This window comes from Phocoena sinus, chromosome 10 (assembly GCF_008692025.1).
Source record: "Phocoena sinus isolate mPhoSin1 chromosome 10, mPhoSin1.pri, whole genome shotgun sequence".
In the NCBI taxonomy this organism is placed as follows: domain Eukaryota; kingdom Metazoa; phylum Chordata; class Mammalia; order Artiodactyla; family Phocoenidae; genus Phocoena; species Phocoena sinus.
Window position 1 is genome coordinate 82,828,059 of NC_045772.1, and position 22,638 is coordinate 82,850,696.

The window sequence follows — 22,638 nt, forward strand, 5'->3', positions numbered from 1 at the left end:
AAAAATCAATTGCATTTCTATGTACTACCAATGAACCATCTAAGAAGGAAATTAAGAAAATAATTCCACTTACAATAGCATCCAAAAAAATAAAATAGTTGAGAATAAACCTAACCAAGGAGATGAAAGACTTGTACACTGAAAACTACAAAACATTGCTGAAAAAATGAAAGAAGACACAAAGGGGAAGGCATCCTGTGTTCATGGACTGGAAGACTTAATTTTGTTAAGATGTCCATACTATTCAAATCAATCTACAGATTCAATGTAATCTCTATCAAAATCCCAAAGGCATTTTTTTCAGAAATTGAAAAATTCATACGGAATCTCAAAGAACCCCAAAGAGCCAAACAATTTTGAAAAAGAAGTACAAAGCTAAAGGTATCCCATGTCTTGGCTTCAAAACACATTACAAAGATACAGTAACCAAAGCAGTATGGTTCTGGCATAAAGACAGACCAGTAGAACAGAAGAGCATGCCCATAAATAAACCTATACATATATGGTCAAATGATCTTTGACAAGGGTGCCAAGACTACAAAATGGGGAAAGGATAGTCTCTTTAACAAATGATGTTGGAAAACTGCAAAAGAGTAAAGTTGGGCTCTTATTTTACACCATATACAAAAATCAACTCAAAATGGATTAAAGACCTAACTGTAGGATCCCAAACTATATAACTCCAGAAGAAAACGTAGGGGAAAATCTTCATGACATTGTATTTGGCAATGATTTCTTGAATATGACACCAAAAGCATAAGTTACAAAAGTAAAAATAGACAAATAGCACTATATCAAACTTACAGAATTTTGTGCCTCACAGGACATAATCAACAGAATGAAAAGGCAACTTATGGAATGGGAGAAAATATTTTCAAATCACATATCCTATTTTAAAATTGGCAAAGGACTTAGACATTTTCCAAAGATGATATACAAACGGCCAATAAGCATATGAAAAGATGCTCAACAATACAAATCATCAAAGAAATGCAAATCAAAACCACAGTGAGATACTACATTGCACCTATTAAATGGCTACTATCAGAAAACAGAAAATAGGGACTACCCTGGTGGCGCAGTGGTTAAGAATCTACCTGCCAATGCAGGGGACACAGGTTCGAGCCCTGGTCTGGGAAGATCCCACATGCCGCAGAGCAACTAAGCCCGTGTGCCACAACGACTGAGCCTGTGCTCTACAGCCCACGAGCCACAACTACTGAGCCCATGTGCTGCAACTACTGAAGCCTGCACGCCTAGAGCCCATGCTCCGCAACAAAGAAAAGCCACCACAATGAGAAGCTGGTGCACCGCAACAAAGAGTAGCCCCCGCTCACTGCAACTAGAGAAAGCCCGCACGCAGCAACGAATACCGAATGCAGCCAAAAATAAATAAATTAATTAAAAAAAAAAAAGAAAACAGAAAATAACATGTTGGCCAGGATGTAGAGAAATTGGAACCTTGGTGCACTGTTAGTAGGATTTTAAAATGGTAACACCACTGTGCAAAACAGTACGGTGGTTCCTCAGAAACTTAAAATAGAACTCTATATGATCCGGCAATCCAACATCTGGCCATATTTCTAAAAGAATTGAAAGCAGGGTCTTGAAGAGATATTTGCACACCCATGTTCATAGCAACAACATTCAATGTTCACAATAGCCAAGAGGTGGAAGTAACTCAAACGTCCATCAATAAATGAATGGATAAACAAAATGTGGTATATACATACAATGGAATATTTCATTCAGCCTTAAAGGAAGGAAAGCCTGCCACATGTTACAACATGGATGAATTTGAAGACATTATGCTAAGTGAAATGAGCCAGTTACAAAAAGACAAATACTATATGATTCCACTTACATGAGCTATCTAAAGTAGTCAAATTCATAGAAACAGAAAGCAGAATGGTGATTACCAGGGGCTGACAGAAGGGCAAAAGGGGAATAGTTTAATGGCTATAGAGTTTCAGTAAGCAAGATGAAAAAGTTCTGAAGGTCTATCTCACAACAACGTGAACATACTCAACACTACTGATGGACACTTAAAATTGTTAATATGGTAAATTTTACATTATGTGCTTTTTTAACCACAGTAAAAAAAACAGAATATGGTTTCTATATTTTTATTTTCTTTTTCCAAAATTAGCCCCCTTAATTTTCCAACCCATCCGTATATTTATGGTGACTTCACAAAATAGAAGAATAATAGTTGTTACACTTCTGTGTACCTTACAGAAGGTTTGCCCATTATCTGACAAGACTGAAATGTCACCGTTCTCTTTTTTCAGTTAATTAAATGGAAATCGTCTTTTGATTCTCTTCTTTGAAGCTTAACATTGATATTATCTCCTGTTGCTCAGTTTTCTGCATAATTACTCTTCTGCCTGAAATCTATTTGAAGATACAGAGATGGCAGAAGATTCACATAACTACTTTAAACGACATTTATTTGTTTTATTACTTATACCCTTCTATTGGTGAGGCTTTTATCTTAGCCTGATCCTGATTTCTTACCTCCTATTAATTGACATTTGAGTCAGGCAGGGCTTGGTACCTAGTGTTGGTTTTAGTCATACAAGTAAACTCTTATGTAATTTTGAAAACCTTATTAATAATACAACCAAACGTGTAGTCCCCAAATGTTATGAGTCTCACCTCTAACAGTTTTAAACAGTTAGTAATTTCTTTCTTCAAATTTTCTTCTGCCAAGTCACGGGATCTTTCTTCAAGCTTCACTCTTTTCTCCAAGGTGAACCAGTCGCATTTAAATCCCAAAGATAACCTGAGAAATTCGGCCTGTTGTCAAAATAACGTGAGGGTGAGGACAGAACATTGGATGTAGTCAAATTTCCAGTTTAATACCAAATTACACTGAGGCATTTCTTTCTCCTCCCAGTGACATAATGCTGGCATGCATAGGCTTTCCCTGCACTTTGTCATGGCCAAGCCAGACAGACACCAAACTGTACGATAGCTTGTGCAAAAGCTCGCAGGGACTGCAGGTGAGTGAGTCTGAAACACATATTTTTTTTACTAAAGGAAAAAACATTTGCTTGAAACTTACCTCCACCTCCTTCTCATTAGCAGAAGTGCTGTAAGGTAAGAGAGAGAACTTACTCAAACATAGTTCAACAGAAAAGCAAAAAATGTGAGCGTGCTATATGAGGAGGAGCTTACTTGTCACTTTGTCTAAAGTTAACTGACTTCACAGGAAGAGAGGAAACAGCAGCGCCTATTAAAAGACAATAAGATTTAAAAAAAAAAGACAATAAGATAGTATTTGGTTAAACAGGCTTAACAGCTACAGGCACATTCAATCCAATGTTGTTAGGGCCTCCCTCCACTAAACAAAGGCGTTCATTGAAATATGTCTGAGAAGACTGCCAGCTAATAACGCATTTGCTTAAATATAAGATAACGTTATGCTACGCTTTGGGGATCACGACCATGTTGAAATTATGGGCTCACACTTCAGCGCGTGAATAGTCTTTGAAGACCTGAAGATGTCTCAGAGTCAAGGAACAGCCCAATTTGTTCTTTCTGCATTTGAATGTTTATTTGATTTGATTCCATGGTTAAATGCATAGCTTCATCTGGTACCCTGGTTTTCCTGTGGACCAAGGATTTAAAACCAGCAACTTTTGGAACTATCCTTCTTGAATTTTTTTTTTTTTTTTTTGCGGTATGTGGGCCTCTCACTGCTATGGCCTCTCCCGTGTGGAGCACAGGCTCCGGACGCGCAGGCCCAGCGGCCATGGCTCACGGGCCCAGTGGCTCCACGGCATGTGGGATCCTCTCGGACCGGGGCACGAACCCGTGTCCCCTGCATCGGCAGGCGGACTCCCAACCACTGTGCCACCAGGGAGGCCCAAAACCAGCAACTTTTATGAGATCTTTTAGCAGGCACTTTTCTAAGTGCTTTATACATAATTTCTTCAATCCTCAACAGCCAGCCTTCTCGGGTGGGTACCGTTCTTATCTACAGTTTATAGGCTAGGAAACTGAATTGCAGCTTACCTAGCTCACACAGGTATTGGGGTAGTAGTAGTAGTACTAGGAGTACTAGTAACAATAGTATAATAATAATAATAATACTGCTGATAATAACAGCAACAATATCGATCATTTACCACAGGTTTACTGTATGCCAGTCCCAGAACAAAGCTCTTTATACATATTAATGATACTCTTCATGACTACTTCACAAAGAAGACAATAATAGTAATTAAGAGCATTAAGTATAGAGTTGAAAAGATCTGGTTTAAATCCTAGCTTTTGTGGACAAAGAATGTGGCCTGCCATTCAGTAAACAATGATGCTGTGGTCATCAAGCCATCAGCTACCGTAGCCGCAGCTGCGTAGCTGCGGTGCACCCTGAGGGGATTTAAGATGGAGAAAAGCAGGATACTGTCCCTATATATCAAAGGAATGATTTCAATAAGCCCAGACTCTTGCATCTTCCCATACATAGAAAAGGGCCAAATTCATTAACTTGAGATGTCTGGGGTTTTTTTATAATTAGCAGTTATCTTTTGATATTGGACTACCTGGTGGTTTTTTGTTTTGTTTTGTTTTGCAAAATCTCCTGTAGGTCCTGTCTCTTCCCTTACCTCTTTGGAACAGTCCCTCAGAGCTATCTGAGAGGCTATATCCCAGGCTTAAGTCCTCAGTAAATCTGCGGATAAAACATAATTCTCAACTTTTAGGTTGTGCATTTTTTTTCAGTCGACACTTTGATCCTTAAAACTAAGTGACCTGGAACAGGTCACAACTTCATCAAACCATCTACAAAATAAGGATGATTTTTCTATAGTAGCTAACCTTTATGAGAACTTTTATCAGGCACTTTTCTAAATGCTTTTTACATAATTTCTTCAATCCTCACGGCCAACCTTCTGTAGTGGGTACCGTTCTTATCTACAGTTTATAGGCTAGGAAACTGAATTGCAGCTTACCTAGCTCACACAGGTATTGGGGAGAACTAAATAAAACTATGCATATAGAGAATTTAGCCTAGTACTTACAGTACAGTCTATATTTCATAAATGGTACTTTCTTTTTTTTTTTTACTCATCATTTCCATTTTGCAGATGAAGAAATTAAGACTCAAGGTTAAATAGCTTTTGCCAAAGTCACAGCAAGTAAGAGAGTGACCAAGCATACAGTGAGTGACTCCAAAGCCAGAACTCTATTCACTATTCCATCCTAACAGAAGGGAGATGGGGAGAGAAGCATATTAGCACTCATTCTTCAAATACTGGCTTATTTGCTTTTAGACGGAACAATAAAAAAATCTCAGAGTAGAGCTTAGAATTTGCTACCAACATTGGCATGGTTCTCAGTTCACGATAGGGCACTAGTGATTACAAGACCTCTGGGCTTAACAGGCAATGCAACATAAATACGGCCTTTTGAAAACGCTACAAATTGAATCAAAATCAGTTCTCTTTGGCTGATTTTATCTAGAGATGCAGAGTTGTAGATGCCGTATCTTTACTCAGAAAGATTTCATCCATAAAACATACCAGCAGGGAACAAAAGTTCACACGGGGGTTGGAAGAGAACATTCCTTACCTCCTGCCACACATTCTTTTCTGTGCTCATTTATTGTTTCTGGTTCCCCTTTGGCTTCCTAAAATCATAAAGAGATTTTATTGCTGAACATAGAGTGGAAATCCTTCATAGCCAATCATTTCTCGACTTCCTGTCCTCTCCTGCCTACCCTGTTCAAAAAACACTCTATAGTATGCAAAGAACTGTGCTAGGCATCCAGAAGGAAAGCGGACTGACTCCAAGGGGGTTTCTAATCTAGCTGAGGCATAAAAAACAGAAGTACATGAAAAGCTGCAATCGTGATACAAGTTACTTCAAAGCAAACTAGGATTACTTGCCAAGTAAATGAGAGATAGATAAATATGTGCTTTGCAAAAGGAAGAGAGCAACACCATGGGTTAAGAAGCATGGAAAGTCTCTACAGACAAGGAACAAGCTGGAGCTTGAGGGAGAGATAGGACTGAATGGATGAAGAGGGGGCGCGGTGATCTAGGACTATCACACGCAGCTTTCCAGGTGGATTGTTGGAGAAATTATGGCAAAATAGCTGCTAAGATTGTGCTATGTTTGGCTTTTACTGCATCTGAATATATTTTAAGGTCACTGATCAACTGTCCTACAAAGGTATCCATACAAGAATCACCATAATAGGAGAGTTGCACTATACTGCCTGGGGAAATCTAAAGGAGAAGCTATAGGTATACAATTATTTTAGGATAATTATTATTCAACATTCTCAGAAATTTTCCATAAAAAATAAGGCCAAGACGAATTTCCTTGGTAGGGCCCTTGACACCATGTCATGTAAGTTCTGGACAACTGTAACAAATGAAATAATACAGGTAAAACACTGGATCATCCTTATCAATATTTACATACTCAAGTTTTCTTAATCCCCCCTCAACCCTGTGACATCCTCTAGTTCCTCATCTCCCATTTGTGATCAGTAAACTACTCTGCCCCTGCACCTAACGCTCCAAGGAAACTGCCCTCCCCAGTTATCAGTGAACTCCCTACTGCCAAATCCAATGGATAATTTTCAGCCTTTATCTTTTTTTTTTTTTTTTTTTTTGTGAGGTACGCGGGCCTCTCCCATTGCGGAGCACAGGCTCCGGATGCGCAGGCTCAGCGGCCATGGCTCACGGGCCCAGCCGCTCCGCGGCACGTGGGATCCTTCCAGACCGGGGCACGAACCCGTGTCCCCTGCATCGGCAGGCTGACTCTCAACCACTGCGCCACCAGGGAAGCCCTAGCCTTTATCTTATGTGACCTCACTGTAGCATCCAAATCGATCTATAATCCCCTCCTCCTTGAAGTTTTTTTCATCCCTTGGTTCCCCTTTCCTGATGTCCCCCCATCACTACAAAGCTCCTTCTTGGTCTCCTCCACCACTGACTGCCTTCTCTTATTAGGCAATGGAATCATCAAGAGTCCATTATCCTCTGTGCTCTCTCTCTGCCTGGCCTCCTTCCTTGGGGAATCTCATCCACCTGCTTGGTTCTTTGCTGATGACTCACAAATATGTGTCTGCTTCTGAAAGTCCCACGGGTGAGCTTATGAATATGGGTATATAGTTATCTATAAAATCTCCTTACAGGGTATTAATGATGTCTCATATCAACCTGAAACTTGACTTACCTCAAATTAAATTAAATTAAATTTACCCCACAAATTCTTCTAACTCCCCCCTACTCTCATGTTATTCTATTCATTCTGTAGGTTAGGCCATAAACCTGGGTATTGACCTTTTCCCAGACCCCTGATTATCAGTTACCATGTACTGTGAATGCTATACCCCAAGTATCTCTCAAATGAGTCTCATTTTTTCCATCATCACTAAATTCATACTATCTTCATTTCTTGCCTGAATTACTACTATAGCATTCTAACCAATTTTCCACCTCCATTACTACATTTCCTAATCCATTATTTTTTTAAGTTTTCTTTCTTTTTTTTTTTTTTTGAGATGAGGACTTGAATTTTCCTCTGTCCATTTTTTATAAGGGGCAACCACTTTCAGCATGTGGGCTAGCCAACACTACACTTTATATATACTTTACACTACAAAGAATTATCCCAAATCACATATCCAATTACTCCACTCCCTTCAGATAAGAATAGTATAAAATTTTTATCTACCTTATTACCTTCAATGTATACATGCCACAACCTTCTCTTAACCTGAGTTAGTTGCATGAGTCTCTGTTTCTTGTAATCAAATAGGCCTAACTAATAGAATGTTTATACACTGAGGGGAAAACAATAATAATACACACACACAGACACACAGACACACACCTCCGCACACAGAATACAGAGAGGGACTGATGTATAAATAAGACCCTTAAAGGAACGTAGAATTGCCCATAGTCTGTAAGTTACCCTTCAAATAATTATAAATTCATACCAGTGGCGATATGCCTTCCCTTTAAGGAAAGGAGTTTAATTCTTTTTCTATAAACATTTAAATATTCATCCTTATAATGTTTTATAGCAGTTTGCCATGTACCTGTAAAACATTCGATACCACTCACTAGGAACCTCCTCCATGACACCTCTTCTGTCCTCTCACCCCAACCGTTTCTCTTTCATATCGCTGACCAGTCTAATTACTGAGTAATTGTATGTTTCTTCCATTAATTATAACACATCTTTTAGATAGATATCACTGTTTTGTTTAGCCTTATTTATTAATGCCTTCATTTATTTAAGAGTGCTCTACAGATAGATATTTAGCTTGTTTCCAGCAGATCTTTGATGAATAAATGAGTGAATGAATGCATGAATGAATGAAAGAAAAACCAGTGTGGAGTCAGGAGGTCCTACCTGAGTCTACTGAGTGACCCTGGATGGTTTGGACTCAACTTCTTCATCTATACAATATTAGTATAACTAAATTCTATTAACCTCATAATATTTTGAAAGGATAAAATGCAATCGTGCTTTTAAGAGTATTTTGCAAACTTAAAGGGACAGTTCTAAATATCATTGCAACATACCATTACTTTTACTGTTAACATGCATATATCTCCTTACCTTATTTTTTTTTTTTTTTTTTTTTTTTTTTTCAGTACGCGGGCCTCTTACAGTTGTGGCCTCTCCCGTTGCGGAGCACAGGCTCCAGACGCGCAGGCTCAGCGGCCATGGCTCAAGGGCCCAGCCGCTCCGCGGCACGTGGGTTCTTCCCAGACCGGGTCACGAACCCGTGTCCCCTGCATCGGCAGGTGGACTCCCAACCAACTGCGCCACCAGGGAAGCCCCTCCTTACCTGATTTGACATGATTTTTTCTTCATTCACAGAGCCTTGGAGTGCAATATTTTCAGGAGCTGGACTTCCACCTATAAGAAGGAGGAAACACATCAACAGTGTTGGGGGGGAGGGGGAGCAGTAACAAGTAAAAGAGGAAGGAATAGTGAGGGTGGCAATGCGGGCGGACTAGTAAGTGGCAAAGTGCTTAACACGTGAGACAAATTTTGTACTAAAAAACTTTCAATGTGTCCATTCATTCAGATTCAGGACTCGGGTCAGCTAAAGTTCCCAAGGAAGCTAACCATATAAGATTTCTTAACAGAAATGAATACCTGTATAAATGGCTTTCAAACAGAGGGTTTTTAAAATAGAAAGCAGCTACTGCTGCTTTTTTAAATCAAACACATTGCTAGTATAATTACAGAAACTGAATGAAAGAAGAATGAACAATTAGTAACTTAGTAGCTTTTTCTTTTTATAGATTGACAAACAGGTTTTTAACAATTATATATGCAAGGCTGATAACAAAGTATATCCTTCCAAAACACAGTATCTTTCTAAATAAAATGTAATCAAACTAAGAAGAAAAGATGCACTTTTAATTTATGCCATTCCTTTTTGTAATTTCCCTTTGTTTATTTGTATTGTAATGTACTTGATGATGATTTTCCTCTTCACATGATCCATTGTCCTGACTTTAGTTCAGTGCAGGCACAAAGGTCAGCGGCTATAGTCAGATTTCGTTTCTTTCTTTTTAAGAAAACAGAATAGTTAAAGGATGTATTAGATATTTTTAATTTACATGGAAATAAGAGCAAAATGGTAACCCCTTTCTTCAGGGATATAAAATTTTTTCCCTATGGAAATTTTATTTTAGTTCTTAAAAAAAAAATTAAAACAGGTAGTAGATTCATATGGCCCATAAACGAAAAAGCGTAAAATTGTTTTCCAGTGAAAATTTTCCCTCCCATCACGCCTGCCAGAAACCTACTTTACCTCCTCATAGACAATGTTACAAATTTTTGTCTAGCCTTGCAGAGATATTTTATATATACACAAAAACTTTTTTCTATTTTTTTTCCACAAATTTTTACATGCAGTACATAATGTTTTGTACTTTGGCGTTTTTCCACACAAAAAATAGTTCTTTGATATCCTTCCAAGAAAAAAGTTTCCTTATATATGTTTTACAGATGTATACTAGTATTCCATTACATGGATATGCCAAAATATGTTAATTAGTCTTCTACTGGTCATTAACTTGTTTCCAATATTTTGTTGTTACAAACAATGTTGCAGTAAATAAACTTCCATATACATCATATAGTATGTATGTACTTAGATCTACAGGATAAAGTCCCAGAAACCAAATTGTTTTATCATGGAATATGTACATTTAAATTTTGGGTAGATATTGTCAAATTCCTCTCCATACTAATTACAATAACTTACATTCCCTGCAGCAGTGTATGAGAATTCTTTTCCCCCCAACAACCTTACCAACAGTGTGCAAACAAATATTTTATCTTCGTCTACATGACAGGTAAAAAATAGCATCCTGGTGCAGTTTTAATTAAAATTTTTCTTATTTGGTGTGAGGTAGAATATAAAGATATTCTTCAGTCAACTGAAGGAATGGATTCCATTTCTACAATTTTACAGCTCCTTTAACTTAGCACCTGTATCTCAAATTTAATTGTCCCAATTTAAACATTAGATGAGTTTTCCTTGATCGGTGTTTTTGGTTGGAATGAGAGCCTATGTATCCCATGAGTGTCAACTGTAGTGATGTCTCACTGGGAACGGTTCAGAATAAGCACTTTATTTTCAGACTCAAATGGCAGAAAACGATCTAACATGTTATCTAGTTAATATCTGCCTCCTGAGTGGACCATCACTAATCGGTCCAGCCTTTTAACCCAGTAGATTCTAATTAGGATTCTGAGAATTTCCTAAGTAGGTGATTCCACATCTGCATCACAGTTGAAACTCAGGTGTGTCCAATCAATTTTGGCCATAAGGAAATATTTAAATCCCATTAAAATATACTGTAATTTTTATTTTAAATACAGAATTGGAAAAAAGTTGGTAACATTGTCATATAGGAAGGCCATGGTCACCTCTGGACTTCTTTTCTCCAGACTATGTCTTCAAACTTCTTTTATAAAATAGTATTACTGAGCCACTGAGGATGGTTACTCCACTAGCTTCCAAGTTTGCTTAGTGTTTTAGAATGGAAACTCATCTTGAACCCTTCAACAGCTTACCTTTGATCTTCTTCACAGCAGAAGTTGATCTTTTATCCTCCTCTTTCTCACAGAGTGGTTTACAATCAATGACACCAGAAGCCATATGCAAAATTTCTGATCCAGAATCTATCAACAGGAGGAAACTAACAGCATGAATACTATGCAAAAGGATTATTTGCTTATGTCCTTTTCATTTGCACACACACCTTAGCAGGTCACAGAACATCCAAGCTTATAGTTATAATACTAACACTCTATTTTTATATCTTTTCTAATCTACTCACCACTTGAAGTTACAGTACTCTCTGTGGATGAAGTGTGTCCAGGAGATGGTAGGGTGGAATATTCCCTGTCAAAAAAGTAGAAGTATTTTAGAGTGTCTGGTCCAAAGAATTCTCTTAGAAATTAACTGAATATGCATCAAAAGTCATACACAGAAACAAACAAGCAAACCTGGACTGTGGCAGGCTCTCAGAATATAAGCGTTCAACACCATTCTCCTTAAGATAAAAAAAAAGAGGGAGAGAAACAAGTTTAACAATTTGACATTTTCCATTCCAGAGAAGTTGTGTTAAACAAACATTTTCATACAGTTTTAAATGAACCTATATTTGCTTTGCTCTTCTGCAGAGGATATGGGAATGGGATGGTACAGGGCAGACTGATGTACATACTTCCTCAAAGCTGTACTTGCAAAAAAAAAAATCCAATTTTAAGTATACTTACGAGTCCAATATTTAAAGAAAATTTAAATTTTTGGGCAAAACAAATTCTAAACTTAAAGGGCAGATAGAGTTTATATCATGAACTTAAGTTTTCTTTAAACAGAACATTCTAGGTGGGCATAAAACAACATTTCTATTTATGGAAATATTACTCAACTTAAAACTTTTGGCCTGTTGATTTAAAAATGGTTCTCAATTTTCTAGCTAGACACATAATACATTTTCAAGTTAATCCAATTCTCAAAGATCTGAGGGATTACATCCACGTCAGCACCTCTTACATGGAGCTCAAAAAGAACTTAACAAAACTGTGGTCCCAGCCTTCCAGAGCAAGCATGTGAAAGTCTCATTTGAGCTTCTTAACGTTTATCACGAGTTCCTAATTTGGGGGGAACTTCAGGAGATTAGGTTCACTTATTCTCTTCCAAAAAATACAGTGGGAACACATGTTCCTCTTTAATAAAAAGTTTTTCTATTCAATAATAAGTATATTTTCATTATCGTTTGGTTTATTTAGGAAAAAAAATAAAAATTTAATAAATTAAAACTGAAATCACTTGGACATATCCAAAATATGCACAGACAATGCAAAACTGAAGACATTTAAATATTCCATAATCAAACACACAGCTTCTTGTTAACTGGCACAACCAACAACAGGTTTCAATGGAGGGATGCCGTATATCATAAACCGTATTTAGAATCTCTCCAAGATAATACTGACTATAGTCACAGAAAGATAAAGGTTTAGCAAGAGTTTGCTGAATGTATAGTTATCCAATACAAAAAACAATAGCTTACATCTGTTCAGCACATTAAAATTTACAAAAGCCCTTTTACGTATCATCTCATTTAATTCTCCCAACAACCTTATGTAGTGGGTTTTACGACCAAAAAAAAAAAAAGATTTACTTATTTCAGGTAAGGAAAGTAAAACCAATGAATAAAGTAATTTCTCAGGAGTATTCAGAATGGTGGTGTCAGCCTCTAAACAGTCTAAACAATCAGACTAAATACAGTCTGATTGTAAACAGAACTGTCTTCATTGTAAACAGAACTGTCTCTGAAATACCCTAAGGCTATTGGAGAGGCAAAGACTTCACAATGATTGTCTTAGACTGGTAGATGATTTGAATATAAACTTTTAAAATGTTCCCCTCAAATGTTTAGAAAACTCCACAAACTTGCACAGCAAGAATGTACACCTAATCCTCCTACATATAAATGTTGGGCAATCTTCTCTTTTATTTCATTTTTGTCCCTGCTTTAAATGTCTTTGTGTCAGATTACATGTAACTGAAGCCTCTTGTGACATCAGTTTAATTTAAGTCAACAACTTTCATCAAAGGCCCAGTTTGTGCCAGAAACAGTGAAAGGCTGTTTCTGGCACAAAACAGAAAGGTTGGAGAGACCAAAAACATTCCTTGTCCCAGAGGAGCTCACAGGCCAGTCAGAAAGACAAATATGTAAAACAAATACTTTGTAAATTATAAGCAGCATTCCACAAAGGAAAGTAACATGCACAGAACAGAGTAGGGTAATATTTGCATTAAATTTTGAAGAGAAATTATACCTTATACTTCACAGGTAGTTAAATGATATTGGCTCTATCCTTAAGATATTTAAATAGATTGTACTAGTAATTAGTATATGCTTATTTAACTATCTGCCAATATATATGTAAGAAATGAAGCTATAAAAATATGAAAATATTAAACATTCTTCAGTCTCATTAAGTGTCCTCCATAAAAGTCAACAAGGATTGATTCCTTAATAATAAAAAAATCAGGCCCATTTAACCCTCCATAACATACAAATCTGTTATTATGTGTGGCTTGAAAAAACACTTATTACTGTGCTATAATAATATATATTATATATAATAACTATATTGCACTAACTAAAAAGCTAATTTTGTCAGAAAAATATTTCTTCTTATACCAATCAGAGTCATGAATACCTGTATTTGAATTTAAGAGGTATGAAAGAGAATGCAGTTATTTTCTATTCAATCAAACTGATTTCCAGTATCAGGGGAAAGGGAACACATTATTTCTGTAAACTTTGTCTTTTAAAAAAAAGTTTATTATTTAAAGTCAAAATAATAGATATAGCAAAAATACAGTTTGCTTTCATTATACTAGAAATAAATCTCATTTGCCATATGGTCTGTGTAAAGCCCTTCTTTTGTCCTATTTTTTATATGTGAAACCTTTTGGTAAACATAAAATATTTATTGATTAAATAAGTAACAATTCTGTGATTTTCGAGAAATGGCATATATTTTGTAGCTGTACATTACTACATTGTTCTGTTGCAAGGATATTGGATATTATTGGATATTACTCCAAATTCATTAATCTTTACAAATCTCACTAATCAGAAAACAACATAATATACAACATATCTCAATCCTAGATTTTCATACATTTGGTCTAACATTTTTTTCCTCCTTACAAGAAGAAGCAGATAAAAGAAGGAGATTTTTTTTCTTCCAAATTTAGGGTTATAGTTAATGAAAGTTGGAGATATAGCCCCTCAGGGTGTCTGTATCTGTGAAGGAGGAGTGAAAAATAACTCAGCAAAAACTTTCTACAATTGTGCTCTTTTCTTCCAGTTTCAAAAGGCACCCCTATTTAAACCCACAGGAGAACCTAACACACACAACAACTGTAGGATCTGGGCAGATGATAAAAAAGATAATTTACTGGATATATTTTAAAACCAAGGAAAATCAAGAAACTGACTAAAAGCAAGAAAAAGAAATTTCAGAAGAGAGACTTACCTACATGTAGAAGATTGGCTCAAGTCAATGAGTCTAACATATGCCGACAGCATAGAGCAGGAAGCATGTTCTTCCTGTTCGAGCCATTCAAATATCAACCTGCATAACATTTACATGAAAATCCGTGGTCCAGCCCATTTGCTTTTGAGAGTAAAAGTCTAACGTAGGGTGGGGTAGTTAAGGTACTCATGGAACAAAGTGAGACATTCTCCCACGGGCTAGATCAGCAAATGCAGGATGCACACACACATATTCTCTCTCTCTCTCTCTCACACACACACACACACAGCAGTATTATTTTAATATTTAGATAGAAAATATGAAGAACAACAAAAAATAACTTCTAAGGTATTAGTAAGGGCAATTAACAGGCCTAGATAATCTCCCAAGGTTACTCTTCTAGATGAAGTGCTATTTCATCCATAGATTTTTATGATCAGAAACACTTCCACTAATAAACATTCATGTTACCGATGTAATTTTTACTTTTAGATCCATTTTAGACAATTGACGTTGCTCAAATAAACTAATATGATTTTCTGAGAAAAGAAGAAAAACCGAACAAAAGGAGTCTATATAGACTTATTTTATTCTAACTTAAAAAAAACAAAAATGCCCTTGACTTGAAGTTGGTTTCAATATTCTAAAAAGAATGTAAAATTAAACATCAAAAGATTACAACTGTTATAACCTAAATAAAACGAAATTCCTTCACAAGTTTTTTTGTTTTTTTTTGGTTTTTTTTTTGCAATTTCTAACTAAAAGGACACCACACCTTCAGATCCACAGGACACTCCCACCACTTTGAGGTTCATTTGTAATACAGTTATAAGCCAACTTCTACATGTCCCAGTTTTGCAAGTGGCAAAGTTATTTATTCTCCAAGTTTATTAAAGCTGCACCCACGCACAGCTTGAGAGAACAGGACATACAATGGCCAGAAAATCTGAGATACTTTAAAACTGATTCTGTCCTTTGCCTCATAAATCACCTTCTCCTAGTGATAGTATATCTTAGGCAAAAACATGTAATGACACGAAGGAGACCTCAAAGGGATGGCAAAGCACTTAATATTTAGTGTATGTGATTTTTTTAAACAGCCAAAGAGAAAACAGAAATTCATCTTCCTATCCTCTGACCTGGATCCTCTGAGCTTCACACTGCTGCTAATCCTGATTCTGGGTGATAGTTACAGTTGCTATTTTCTGAGTGTTTACTATGAACCAGGTACTTTATATATGTTATAAAGTGTCTTGTTGGGGTCAAATCTGAGGTTGGAGCAGGTAGAGGGGAGAATCAGTTTCATTGTCATGTAATTTTCATGAAGCTTCTTAATTCTTGGAGTGTCTGGGGACAAACACAGGTACCTAATCACAAGTCCAGTTTTGCAAAGTCCCAGAAATCCTTTGGTTGCCCTTCAGACTCAATGGTGGGAGCAGTGAATAAGGAAAGAAAGATTATAAGGAGAGACAACTGAGCCCCAGAGAGAAATTGCCAAGAGTGAGGAAGAACTGAGAAAGTTGGGCCAAATGAACAGCTGGGTCTAGCTATAGAAGGGAGCAGCAATCCCTGATTCAGTGGGAGACTGTGCTACTAGCCAGCCCTGCTGGATTATCTATTTGCCTTGAAAAGTAGAGGATAATTTTAACTGCATCACAAGGAGTCCACCCAACACCACAGTAGTACCCAGCTCTGAAGGTGCTGAAACAAGAAGTGAGAGTCATCTCCCTACCGACCAGGAAGAGGAGATCACCAAAGGTCCAGACACAGCGTTCCAAGGAGGTGGACCGTGGAGCAGGCGGGGACTGTGGACAGTGTGGACAACAAACAGAAAGGACTGCAGAGATGTGAGTGGTGAAACCAACTACCTTCTCCAGCGATCTCTCAGGAGGTGAAGTGTCCTTCCCTGGGACCCATAAGTTGGTGAGATCAGAAGGACATTGGGATATACTGGTAGGCACCAGTACAGAGGTTCTTGGAAATGCTGAGAAGGGGCCCCATGAATCAAAAAGGCCTTCCTATTCATCAGCAAGTGGGGAGACAGAGCACTGAGATTTGTCTCTCCTCTAAATATGACCTACTTGGTTTGTTTCCCTGGACTGGTTAGGCCAGAATTTAGCTGTTGCAGAGATATATAGGTATATGTATATGCATAATATATGTATATGTGTATGTGTGTATTTGAATCCTGAAAAGAACTCTGCAAAGTAATATCTCTGTTTCACAAGGGAACACACACAAACTGAAAGAGGTTAGGCCACTTGTCCGAGTTCACACAGCTAATAAGTAACAGAGTCAGCTTAAACCCACAACTGCTTAATTCCAAAGCCTATGCTATGTGGCTAAAAATTCTAGGTCATGACTGGGAAATATTTCAAATAAATACAAAAGTAGACAGGATAGAATAATTACCCTTTGTGTACCCATTCTGCAGATTCAACAATTATCAACCTATGGCCCATCTCCTTTCATCTATACCGTCACCCACTAAACCTACCTTAGCATTGTTTTGAAGCATATCCCAGATACCATAGACATTTCTTTCATAAATATTTTAGTCTGAGTCTCCAAAAGACGAGGACTTGAAATAATTTATTTCCTTTTTTCCTCTTTACGTTAAAATATCCCAAATAAATAGATTTCACTGGGTCAGTAAAGTAGCTCTGTTCTCGCCAGGAATGTCCCAAACTGGACCCCAAATTATTTTACTAAGACACGTTCTTTTTGAGGTATTAGTCTTGCTAGAGTCCTTTGGTCACCCAAAGATCCCCTTATGAATACTGATGTTCACTCTTATCTCCTATTGTGCTTTCTGAAAAAGATGCTAGAATACAGCTTCCTCTATGAAAATGGGAGAGGAATAAAAAAAATAAATCTAAGGTTCTCAGGAACACCAGTCAGAAAGCAATAGGGCGAGACTGTCAATTCAACAAGTCCACTGGGTGCTCACTCAATGTTTTAAATAGACCCTGTAGGGAGTACAAAAATAGATAAGTAAATAGGCATTCAACAAATACTAATAGAGCAGCTACTGCATACCAAATCTATTCAGGTTGCTAGATGCACATTGGTTAATGGCCAAAGGCACTCTACACCCGAGTTTATAATCTGATACAGGAACATGTTAAGAAAACAAAGAACTACAATGTAACCAAAATATAGACGGGAGGAGCACAGAGTTACTGGGGTCTAAAAGAAAAGAGTGAACTCATTCTTTTCCTGAGTGCTACGGTTGAGAAATGAGGAAAATGAGGCCTGAATGACAAGACTTTTCCATAGTAGCAGAGACGTCGAACCAGGGAAAACCCTCACCTCTCGACTTTCTAATCCATTACGATTTCCATCTCAAGAAGGACTAGAGATGCTTGACGGTCAACATTTCTCGCTACCACAAAAGGTTTTATGGAACACTTGGTTTTTGGAATGGGCCTTGAGAGTCAAATAGAATTTGACAAGTGGAGAAGTGGAAGTGTTCTGGGCAGAGAAAACAGCATAAACAGCTTTGTGTCACATATTCCAACTATACAGACCACCTGGTTTGGCTGACATTTAGGGACAATTATAAGGCATGGATGGGGAAAGGATGGAAAGGTAGGTTGCAACCAGATCAGAGAAGAGCTTGAATACCAGGGCAAGTTGTTTGTTTTGAAGGCCCTCAAGAGTGATGAAATTCCAAGAGTTTGAAGCCAAAGAGTTACGAAAACACAACGATTTATGGGTCACTGGGACGAACACGGATTATATGCTTTGTCATTTTAATTTCATGTTTCATCCTAATTCTTATGAATGAGAATGCATAGATAAGCATTATCTAAGGAGAGAAGTTCTATTTGTTTAAGAGATGGGTGGGGGGCATGAAGGGGTAGAAGGTGGGGATCTACTCTATGCTTTGTCATTTTAATTTCATGTTTCATCCTAATTCTTATGAATGAGAATGCATAGATAAGCATTATCTAAGGAGAGAAGTTCTATTTGTTTAAGAGATGGGTGGGGGGCATGAAGGGGTAGAAGGTGGGGATCTACTCAAGGGACAGGCATGAGGGAGTCAACAGGCTGCCCGGATTCCTCAGTGAAGCAGAGGAAAAGGGAAACGGTGGACATTGGTGGGAACAGCCATTGAGTGCAGCTGACAGATTAGTTCCTGGGGCATATGGAAGAAATGGCACGGAGGCAGCAGGAAAACCTCCAGGGAATCTATACATTTCCGCAGGAGCATTTAACAGGAGTTTGTCTTGTGATCTCTGTTCGCTCCTACTTCATGGGTGTCGAGACAAAATAATTCGGTCACATATCCTAATGAGAGTGGATTAGGAGCTCCTTTTAGATACAAAGGGAGCAAATTTATTTCTTAGCCAAAAAACTACTTTCAAGGTAAGTAGGAGTCGTTATTATGATTGAAACGCCTAAATTCAGTGTTCTCAGAGGAGTTGTAAGAAGGGATTCATCTCTGAAGCTATACAAACTTGAATTTGAATCCCAGGTTTGCTACTTACTAGTTGAATGATCCTGGTTAAGTTATTTAACCTCTCTGAACTTCAGTTGCCTCATCTGTAGAAGCAGAGAATACTTACCATTCAAAGTTGTAGAGAGAATTAATAACATGGCACGTGGAAATGTTTTCCTACAAAGTACCTGGTACACAACTGATGTTGGTTCCTTCCCCTTTCTTGGTGAAATCAGTACCAGATGAAAGGGAAATTACTAACAACCAAACATCCTGTAAGCTTCCAAGTTCAACTTCCTTTATTAAAACTTTACAAGAACTGCTAAGGAATAGCAAAATAGATTCATTTCCTTTTTCTTTCCTTTTCTCAGCTATTCAACAGGATGGGGTACTAAGGAATGGAAAAATGTGAGATACATACACTTAAAAGAATAAGAACAACTCATATAATTCATTTTTTTAAACTCATTTTTTAAAATGGACAAAAGATCTGGGTAGACGTATCTCTAAAGAAGATATACATATGGCCAATGAGTGCATGAAAAATGCTCAACATCATTTGTCATTAAGGAAATGCATATCAAAACCACAAGATACCACTTTACATCCACTAAGATGCCTATAACCAAAAAGATAGACAAAAAATAATAGATACATGTATATATATAACTGAATCGCTTTGCTGTACACCTGAAACTAACACAACATTGTTAATCAACTCTGCTCCAATATAAAATAGAAATTAAAAAATCAAATTTAATTTAATTAAGAAAAAGACAGACAAGTGTTGACAAGGATGTAGAGAAAATGAAATCCTCATCCATTACTGGTGGGAATGTAAAATGGTGTAGCTGCTTTGAAAATCTGTTTTGCAGTTCCTCAAAGTGTTAAACATAGAGTGACCATACGATGCAATAATTCTACTCCTAAATATATACCCCAAAGAACTGAAAACATATGTTTACACAAGATGTTTTACACTAATGTTCTTAGTGGCATTATTCATGGTAGCCAAAAAGTAGAAACAACCCAAGCGCTTATCGGTGGTGAATGGATAAACAAAAGGTGGTATATTCATACACTGGAATATTATCCAGTCATAAAGAGGAATGAAGCACTGATAACATGCTACAACACGGATGAACCTTGAAAACTTTATATTAAGAAAAGAAGCCAGTCACAAGAGGTCCGTATTGTATTATTCCATTTATATGAGATATCCAGAATAGGCCAGTCTATAGAGGCAGAAGGCAGATTAGTGACTGCCCAGGGTAGAGTGGGGTGGCGGATAGGGATAGACTGCTAATAGGTGTGAGGTTTCTTTCTAAGGGGATCAAAATGTCCTAAAGTTGATTGTGGTGATGGCTGCACAACTCTGAATATTTTTTAAAACATTTAATTGAACAATTTAAATTGATGAATTGTTTGGTAGGAGAATTATATCACAATAAACCTTTTTTATTTTTATTTTATTTTATTTATTTATTTATTTATTTTTGCGGTACGCGGGCCTCTCACTGCCGTGGCCTCTCCCGTTGCGGAGCACAGGTTCCGGATGCGCAGGCTCAGCGGCCATGGCTCACGGGCCCAGCCGTTCCGCGGCATGTGGGATCTGCCCGGACCGGGGCACGAACCCGTGTCCCCTGCATCGGCAGGCGGACTCTCAACCACTGCGCCACCAGGGAAGCCCAATAAATCTTTTTTAAAAAAGGAAGAGTGATGGATTTCCAGATTCTGGAACAGAATGGTCTGCTCCATTTGATTGAGAAGATCATCTTCCCTGAGGCTCGGACTGCTGCCCAAGGAAAGTGCTCCAGGCACATCTCCACGACCTGGGGTGTTTGCCTAAGTGCCCTCAGCTACTCAGTAGTCTCTTCTTGGGTAGAGAAGTACTCTTAGCACCTAACTGCAGCAATGGGTACTCCTTGGGCATTGCCCTACTCTGTACAGCAAAGTACCAGCACCTCAAAGATTATCTAGCCTTGACCTCGATTCTTAGAGAGTCAATGAGACCTGAGACTCCTGATAGCCAATAGTGAATTTAAGTCCCAAACCAGCCTGCCTTTCAAACAAAAAGTTCAGCACACTTCATCAAAATCTCCATTTGGTTATATATCCTTGAGTTTATACTATAGAAGGGGTAGAAATCCCCCCAGATGCCGTCAAAGGTTGACATTTCTCATGCATCTGAATTCTGTGGTATAAGACTTGTACTTGCCATAAGAGTCTCTATAATACTTAAACAAAACAAAACACCACCACAGAAGAGGGTCAGGATATGGCAGAGCTAAAAATGAAGTTGAAATATAGTCCAATACTCACTTCCATACTTAGGTCATTATTCATCCTGATGCAACCTGAAAGATCTGTTCCTGGGTGGGGACCACCTGTAGGGCCTGGACACCTAATAATAGACAGTAAAGTTCCTTAATACAGGTGGAAAAACTGCAAACTTCAGCAGATACCAATCTATCACATAGTTCCCCTTCCCTGCCCCAATTTTACCGAATTTCTAATTAAGTTCATGTCTTAACTGAGACATGACGAAAGAGAGCTCTAAGCTCCATCAGAGAGAGAGGTTATAACCACAGAGAATCTAGTCCCAAATGAAAATAAAGTATTTGCAATGCAGAGTCTTGCTTCCTGACCCTCAATACAGAAAGGAAATTTCATTGGGGTGAACAGTGCTCACAAACTCCACTGACATTTCTGAACTTTTCCTAAGGAAGAAATGTCTGCATACTTAGAAAGGTGAGTGAGCTCCTATGAGCTTTGGGAGAGGGTATGTGCGAGCACAGGGATAGAGTCCCAAAGACTTGTTCACCTGGAGTGTGAAGGAATAGAAAGATGATCAAAACCTAGCTCAATGAGTTAACCTAGCAGTACATAGTATATTCCTAAAAACTGGGAAACATTTTAAGTAGCCTAATTTGTCTTTTACACTTTAGAATGGATATCATGAAATTCAAAAGAGCTATAGAGAAAACTATAAAGGTATCTTTGTTTTAAAGTTGTCAATTTTCAGAAAGTTAGAGAAGTCACACAATAAAAATTCCACAGTAAAGATGTCATGATATCAAGATATGAAACTTTGACTGATTAAAAGTTTAGGCAATAGGAATAGGCCACCCACGAAAAGCAGGCCAAGTGTATTTTGCCCTTTTAACTTACTTGTGCCTTCCAGTCACATCCAAAGCACCATCCTCTACTTCTCCATATCTGGGCCTTTCACATGAAGCATGGATTCGGTTGGCTACACGTGAGAAAGGTGTCAATTCTAGTCTTGAAATTGCTGTAAGACTATCCAGATACAAGGCGTCTGCAGTAGAACAGAAAAGAATAAATATAGAAATTAATGGTTCAAATTATATATATACATACTATTTCTTTTCCTCTTGGGAGATTAGACCATTTCTGAAAAAACAAAAGTCAGTTCAATTCAATTAACATTCTTTTTTGAATTTTTGAATTGTATTTTATTTATTTTTTTATACAGCAGGTTCTTATTAGTCATCCATTTTATACACATCAGTGTGTACATGTCAATCCCAATCGCCCAATTCATCACACCACCACCATCCCCCGCCGCTTTTCCCCCTTGCTGTCCATACGTTTGTTCTCTACATCTG

The 22,638-nt window shown here is 37.7% G+C and overlaps 1 protein-coding gene across 4 annotated transcripts in view; it reads right to left on the reverse strand.

Moving 5' to 3' along the window:
• The window catches only part of LRMP (lymphoid restricted membrane protein), a 50,650-nt gene that overhangs the window by 15,756 nt on the left and 12,256 nt on the right, over positions 1–22,638 (reverse strand). For all 4 annotated transcript variants that reach the window (XM_032644246.1, XM_032644244.1, XM_032644245.1 and 1 more), the window contains 10 exons: positions 22,181–22,328; positions 21,332–21,413; positions 11,509–11,555; positions 11,340–11,404; positions 11,074–11,181; positions 8,825–8,895; positions 5,578–5,635; positions 3,181–3,235; positions 3,068–3,095; positions 2,659–2,799 (listed from right to left, as the gene is read on the reverse strand). In XM_032644246.1, coding sequence (XP_032500137.1) covers positions 2,659–2,799; positions 3,068–3,095; positions 3,181–3,235; positions 5,578–5,635; positions 8,825–8,895; positions 11,074–11,181; positions 11,340–11,404; positions 11,509–11,555; positions 21,332–21,355 — 597 coding nt within the window. In that variant the 5' untranslated portion in view covers positions 21,356–21,413; positions 22,181–22,328. The remainder of the gene's footprint in view (positions 1–2,658; positions 2,800–3,067; positions 3,096–3,180; positions 3,236–5,577; positions 5,636–8,824; positions 8,896–11,073; positions 11,182–11,339; positions 11,405–11,508; positions 11,556–21,331; positions 21,414–22,180; positions 22,329–22,638) is intronic.